Source organism: Cyprinus carpio, chromosome B6, assembly GCF_018340385.1.
Source record: "Cyprinus carpio isolate SPL01 chromosome B6, ASM1834038v1, whole genome shotgun sequence".
Classification (NCBI taxonomy): domain Eukaryota; kingdom Metazoa; phylum Chordata; class Actinopteri; order Cypriniformes; family Cyprinidae; genus Cyprinus; species Cyprinus carpio.
Window position 1 is genome coordinate 6,345,164 of NC_056602.1, and position 7,306 is coordinate 6,352,469.

At 39.5% G+C, this 7,306-nt stretch overlaps 1 protein-coding gene across 1 annotated transcript; it reads left to right on the plus strand.

Moving 5' to 3' along the window:
* Positions 1-1,223: 1,223 nt before the first annotated feature.
* On the plus strand, positions 1,224-7,306 carry LOC109062387 (proliferation-associated protein 2G4-like). Its single transcript, XM_019079482.2, has 13 exons — positions 1,224-1,429; positions 2,765-2,893; positions 3,076-3,181; positions 3,661-3,730; positions 4,131-4,223; positions 4,395-4,458; positions 5,012-5,090; positions 5,414-5,492; positions 5,621-5,754; positions 6,021-6,115; positions 6,206-6,333; positions 6,422-6,475; positions 6,950-7,306. The coding sequence occupies exons 1-13, from the start codon at positions 1,345-1,347 to the stop codon at positions 7,010-7,012; spliced, it is 1,179 nt and encodes a 392-aa protein (XP_018935027.1). The 5' UTR covers positions 1,224-1,344; the 3' UTR covers positions 7,013-7,306.

Genomic DNA, 7,306 nt, shown 5'->3' on the forward strand with positions numbered 1-7,306 from the left:
AAGATCAAGACAGATTTATCATCTGTGTGTGTTTGAATGATTATAGGTGGGTGATGAATTCATCTAAACTAATTTTCAGAGGTGCCACTTACTGTATACTGTATGACTACAAATGATTTACAATGAAACAAAACATTCTGGCAGCTATAAGCCTGTTTTATGATTTATTATTGCATATTATAATAGATTTCTTATCATTTGAACAGAACATCAGAAGTCTTGTGCTGACAATTTAACCTTATTGTTAATAATATTTATCTCGTGTTAATGTAATAATGTGATATTCTCTATTTGTTTCTCTGTTTTGCCACGGGATTTACGGGATGATGCCAACCCCTCAGAGGACCTCAGATGATGCTAACCCAGAGACAACATACAGAACTACCACATTTTGCTATAAGTTTGATTGCATAATTGCTGTTAATAGTGTTAATCGTCTGTTTGTTTAACGTCTTTTATTGATTTTTCTGAACATTTCTGCCGTATGCACATAAACTGACAGTCACCACTGATAAGCTACTACTAAATATTGTAGAAACTTAATTTTCTGTAAAGTTGCTTTGCAATGATTTGTATCGTAAAAAGCGCTATACAAATAAACTTGAATTGAATTTAATTGAATATGCAATATTGTTTTGTGGCATTTAAAAACATTTGCAGTCATTTCAATCCTTTTAAGGAATCGGAAAATAGAAGTGCCTTAAAACTCTAAATTACTTGTATATTTGTAGAAATAGCCAATACATTGTATGGGTCAAAATTACCGATTTTTCATTTAAATTTAAGATATTTTGTAAATTTCATACCGTAAATTTATATGCATTGCTAAGAACTTAATTTGGACAACTTTAAAGGCGATTTTCTCAATATATTTTATATTTTTTTTGCACCCTCAGATTCCAGCTTTCCAAATAGTTGTATCTCAGCCAAATATATCCTATCCTAACAAACATACACCAATGCAAAGCTTATTTATTCAGCTTTCACTTTGAAAAAAGACCCTTATGACTAGTTTTGTGGTCCAGGGTCACATACAACAACAACTTGAACAGAATTGAGCTAGATAATAACACTATAGTCATCTGTAATTAAAGTTATTTTCCTATTTATTACTTGTGAAGCTACTGTGCCCTTTTTTGGAAGACATCCAAAAGCCTCGGTTGGTTTTGGCGCCATCGTATATGACGACACATGTGACGCGGCTGCGTAGTGGGCGTGGCTACGCTGTGCGTGGAGGCCGTGGGCGGAGCTGGACGGTCGGCGAGCCGCCTGGTGGTAGCGTGAGTGATTTCTGCTGTCCGCTCATCGTATAGCCAGAGAGACGCTTCTGAAGCCGGTGCAACGATGTCCGACGACGAGCAGCAAGAGCAGACCATCGCCGAGGACTTGGTCGTGACCAAGTACAAGATGGGCGGTGACATCGCCAACCGTGAGTTTGACGTTTGAGTGCGCGAGGTGTAGAGTCGGTGACACGGGCCTCCACGCTGCTTTCTCACGCATGCCATGTGTTAGGACGTGATGAGCGGCGTGGGACAGAGACCCCGGCGCCCCGGCCTACGCAGCATGCAGCCGCTTGAGACCTGCTTTAAATGCAAAGCTGTTCCTCTCGTACATGTCTGTAAAGCCTGTAGACTTTTTTGCAGTCCTACAGAACGGAGAGACTCGTTCTGGAGCTAATGCTAGCTAGCATTAGCCCTCAGTGCATGTCAGTGGACACCTGTGGCTCTGGCATTGCCAGCTGGTAGAGGTTAGTCCTCAAAGGCATGGGTTATTAGAGAGCTGTCTGGATGAATATGTCCACTACTGCCTTACTGTGGCAGATCAGTGACTTGAGAGCTTTCTCATCCCGTCTGTCAGCGTTGCTCTCACAGGTAGTGAACAGCATGGAGGTGAACTTTAGCTGGTGAGGTGATGCTGACAGGGCTTTGACTTTATCAGACCAAAGCGTTGTCTTTTTTTTGCACGGTCAACTTGAATGGTCGTGCAATACTCTTTGAGCTCCAGTGATTTTAGGTTTTGTACTTTTAGTTATGCCAGAGTTGTTTCACTCTTCACTGTTGAGACTATATTGGTTTCATATGAGAAGTTTCTTCCTTCATATAAGCTCAAGCACCTGTTATTTGCATATTTTATCTGTTATAAGTGATTCTCAACTGGTTCTCTTTCAGGACCCTAATTAATGTTAATTATTTATTTTTTTGCATAAAAGTTTGCACTTAAATCTGATGTTAAGAAGTGTTTATATTTCATCTTGAACCATTATGGTTTCTAACTGCGTGTCAAACTGCACTTTTCACTCCCTTTGCATCTATTCAAATGTATGCGAATGCTGGAGGTGGTACACACAAACTCATGTGAAGAACTTCAGCATTTCGCTGTGTTCTGACCTCTGAACTCGTGTCACGTGAAGATGTGTGAGCCTAATTATTTAGATGACTGACCAATTAAGTTATTAGAAGGATTCGTTGGACTTTCATTTAGTGTGCGTATTACTCCTTTCAGTTTTCTGAATTACATTTTGAAGGTGCCGTCACATTGCAAATTTTCACAGGCGACGTCCAGTCATTTCAATAGCAATCCATGTGATCTGGAAGCTGAAAAGCAAGCGGTTCTGGTTGATTGCGCACATATTCATCATGCTGACCAACAGAAATCAGTTTTGTTTGAAAGTGACGTCTTCGTGAGCCTAACATCAAAATCCTATAGACAATAGACAGTGGACTTTTTTTGCCCATAAATATTGGTGTCATTCTTCTCTTTTTAGAGGCGCTGAGGGTCGTCATCGATGCAGCCAAACCAGGAGTATCAGTTCTCAGCCTCTGTGTGAAAGGAGATGCTTTCATCATGACAGAGACTGGGAAGATCTTTAAGAAGGAGAAAGACATGAAGAAAGGTGAGACAGAAATGCAGACGCGGCTAAATGCTTGTGGCTTTAAATTGAGCCCATTTAGAATAGATCGGTTCTGATTTAGACTCCTCCAGAGAAATCTGCAGGCCTCGTTTGATACATCTCTCTCGTCACTCATTATGCAGAAGGTCTATTTGTTGAGGATTGGTGGTTGTCTTTTCTTGCAGGCATTGCGTTCCCCACCAGTGTGTCAGTCAATAACTGTGTCTGCCACTTCTCTCCCCTGAAGAGCGACCCAGACTACACGCTGAAAGATGGAGATTTGGTCAAAATGTAGGCAAGCTCCCCTCTCCAGTTCGTCTGCGTCTGTCTAACCTCCCCATGTCTTTTCCTTCCTCTCCTTTTCCTCGTCACTCTCCTTCCTCTTACTCGGCCCATCTTGTCTGCAGTGTTCTCCACTCTCCGTCTCTACCCCTTCCGATTGTGTCTTCCTGCTTGTTCCCTTGTTTCTTTATGATCCACACATGCAACTTGCACGTTTTTATTACACTTAATAAGTGTTTTTAATGTAGACTCTGCAACAAAAAGTGTTCTGGAATCTCTAATAGAACCTGCAATTGTCTGTCAATGTATTTCTTATTACAGCAAAACATATTTATGGTCTGGTACTTCGTTTTAAAGAGCATTTTTATTGCATTCATTTGAAGGTGCTCACAGTTTTGCGGTTTATTTGCCTTGTTCTCTGAAAGCACCTAGAATTTGTTCAGGTTTCCCTGTGATTTCCCTCCTAACTTTCTCTTTTCTCTCAACAGTGATTTAGGAGTACATGTCGACGGCTTCATCTCCAACGTGGCCCATAGTTTTGTTATTGGAGCTACCAAGGTTTGTGTGCATATATATGCTTTTCTTCCCCACCGTTGCTACGCTTCACATTTTATAAAGATTAATGGCTGTATGGATGCCTAAAAGTGCAGTTATAATATGATAATACTCCCACACCTCTCTGGAAAATTTGCTACTAATTGGTCAGTTGTATCATTTCATGGTCTAAAACGTTTGTAAAGTTTCCGCTGTCCAAGGCAAACAGTTTTCTTCATGGCTATGCTAGTTTTATGGTCTGTTTTCTTTACTGCATAATATAATAAGTCAACCAAAATGCCCATTTATTTGGTAAGTAGCGTCAAAATAATTGCAACAACAAACCCTGACACAAAACCAGTGACTTTTTGGCTGAATGTACCTTCATCCTGTAATTTTGTGATGTGATTTGAATTTCTTTCAGGAAGCACCTGTGACAGGAAGGAAGGCTGATGTCATCAAAGCAGCACACCTATGTGCGGAAGCAGCTTTGCGTCTCGTCAAACCCGGCAACCAGGTTAGTACATACTTCACAATTACAGAGGCAAATAGTTAAGGTTGAAGATATTAAACATCTACGAGAACATGAGTGGAAAGCACCTCAACACAAGATTGCACAGAATAGTTCTTAAGAACCGTCTTGTATAAAAGTTTTTGTCTTTTTTGTCTGCCCCATTTACCTCTGAAGAACACTCAAGTAACAGAGGCCTGGAATAAGATTGCTCAGTCATTCAAGTGCAATCCGATTGAGGGTGAGTTATGGCTGGAAAGCCCAACCGCAATTAAAACATGATCCATCCAGAGAGTATTGTGGAGTTTGAAGGTGTGGTGGTTACTAAACTCATTACTCCGCAAAGCTGAGAATGAAAAATCATTATTTGTACAAAAATGGGACTGGCTTGATATCTTATATTTGCTTTAAAGGGACAGCTCACCCGAAAATGTCATCAAGTCGGTCATGTCAAATGCTGTCGTTCCAAACCCACACTTTAGTTTATTTTTGAAGTACAAAAAAGTTATTTTTAATGAAACCTGAGAGATTCCTGTCCCTACTGTACATATGAAAGTCCTTGGAACCAAAACTTTGATGCATTAAGAAGAGATTCAACAGATTCACATGTAAACATGGATCAACAACACATATACATGAAGAACATCAAATATGATACTGAACATGTTTCATTTGAGTTTAACTAAACCTTTAATTGTAATTAATCACATAAAACATCAAAAACAAACAACTCAAAGTACCTGCAGGTGCCAATGTGCCATTATTCACAGTTCTTCTCTTTTGTTCATGGGTAGGTATGCTGTCCCATCAACTAAAGCAACATGTTATTGATGGAGAAAAGACCATTATCCAGAACCCTACAGATCAGCAAAGGTATAAAACAAACCTGAATATTGAATTTCTTAACGTTCTCAAACATCTCTATCCAAGCAAGCAAATTTTAGGACACCTCAGAGCCACAGTGTTTATGCTTTTTGAAAAAATTGGTCAATAAATGGCTTGCTTGCGATATCTGCAGTTAAAGGTGGGATAAGTATTTTTGTATTATTAAAAATGGCTTCTTTTCTTTAAGATTTTTTTATGGGTGGATTCTTTTGACTTAAGAAGCATGCAATCACATATTGAACATCAGTAACAATCAGTAGAGAGATTTTCAGGGGCAAGCACAACAATCTCCACTGTTTGTCTCATAACAGGAAGGACCACGAGAAGGCAGAGTTTGAAGTTCATGAGGTTTATGCCGTGGATGTGCTGATCAGCACAGGAGAGGGGAAGGCAAGTAATCAGACGTTTATGAATGACACCTGGTATTTAAAAATGGTTCTGCATGGTTGTAATGAAATAGATTTGACTGTATACCGTAGAGACAAGTGGACATTTAACCTGTATGATTTCACCAATAGGCAAGAGATGGCGGCCAGAGGACAACCATCTACAAACGGGACCCCAGTAAGCAGTATGGGCTGAAAATGAAGACCTCAAGAATGTTCTTCAGCGAGGTGGAGAGGCGCTTTGACGCTATGCCCTTCACTCTTAGGTGTGCAGTAGCACTATTCTCCAATTTGTTTGGTTTCTAATTGACTAAATCAAGAAGTGCATCTGAATTAGATATTCTGTTCTTTGATGAATGAAGCAGACTCAAATGATTTGAGAACAATGCTGTTGATTTTTGATGAAGTGTGTGTTTTATATTTGTATTATCACATGAGAATGCTAGGACAATGACTTAGAAACTTGGTGGATAAATCGATGGTTTAGATTTCATGGTGATTTGGTAAACAAAGTAGACTTTGTGTCCTGCAGGGCATTTGAGGATGAAGGAAAGGCTCGTTTGGGAGTGGTGGAGTGTGCCAAACATGAGCTCCTGCAGCCTTTTAGTGTGCTGAATGAGAAAGAAGGTCAGTTTCATTATCTTTGCGGCATTTCTTCCTGCTTTGATGTCTTTCTTTAACTGGGAATCCTCTCTTTCCACCTGTATCTGTCTTTAGGTGAATTTGTGGCTCAGTTTAAGTTCACAGTGCTGCTGATGGCCAATGGGCCCTTGAGAATCACCAGTGGACCATTTGAAGCAGAACTTTACAAGTCTGAATGTGATGTTCAAGATCCTGAACTGAAGGTATGTTAGACCCATCTGTTGTATTTAAGTGTACTATAAATGAGGGTTTTTCCTAGCATGATGTCTTGGTTTCTTCTGTCATTTTCAGTCTCTGATCCAGAGTTCTGCAAGTCGCAAGGCACAGAAGAAGAAGAAAAAGAAGGTGAGGCCTTTGCTTTAAATGCTCAATCAGGATGCATTCCGATTGGCTGTCTGTGTGTTTATTATTCTGAATGTGTTTTAAAATATCGTTCCTCTGTATATTTATTGTTATAGTTGTGGTATGGACTTCCTATTCTCATAGAATTAGAATGCTTGTATCATTCTAGTTTTACGATGCTTATATTGTTATAGTTATCATTATAAATTATCAGTATAGTTATCATCCTTGGTGTGAACAGGCCTTTAGACTTATGGTGCTTTTGTCATTTTGGAGCTTGACTGTCCACATTCATTATAATTAGATGATAAATAGTCATTGTCAGCCTGCACAAAGGAATGACAGCCATTCAGGTTTTTATGGGTGCATTTTAACTTTTTAAACTGTCTTGGAATTCTGGTTATTTTGCATAATCGAATACCATTAGTCAGTACTCTTCATTTCCTTCATTTGTCTTTCCGATGCTTTTTGTTATAGGCCTCCAAAACTGCAGAGACTGCTACAGGCCAACCAGCTGAGAATGAAGTTGCAGCTAAATAGAGGCGACTCACGGAAACGTCAACATTTCACTCTCGCCCTACTGTTTATCCTCATCAAATCTGATCAAGAGTCACTGTTAAAGCCTGTGTTTAAGCATTTCTGCCTCCCCCTGTTACGGAGAAATGTCATTTAGATTTGGACTCTAAGCGAGTGCAACAAGTTTGTACTTTCATAATGATTCTATTAACTCTTTTGAAGCACTCGATTTACATTTCAACTGGAACGCAATGCCTTTTTCAAAATGTAATTAAAAAAGCTTCGCAATTCTTTTGTAGAGTTGCGTTTTTCACAACA

Bases quoted from the DNA above. Each gene is read 5' to 3' on its own strand.
- LOC109062387 (XM_019079482.2), top strand. From the start codon at position 1,345: ATGTCCGACGACGAGCAGCAAGAGCAGACCATCGCCGAGGACTTGGTC. The intron at 1,430-2,764 runs GTGAGTTTGACG...TTCTCTTTTTAG, and splicing joins GGGCGGTGACATCGCCAACC to AGGCGCTGAGGGTCGTCATC. The intron at 5,091-5,413 runs GTATAAAACAAA...GTCTCATAACAG, and splicing joins AACCCTACAGATCAGCAAAG to GAAGGACCACGAGAAGGCAG.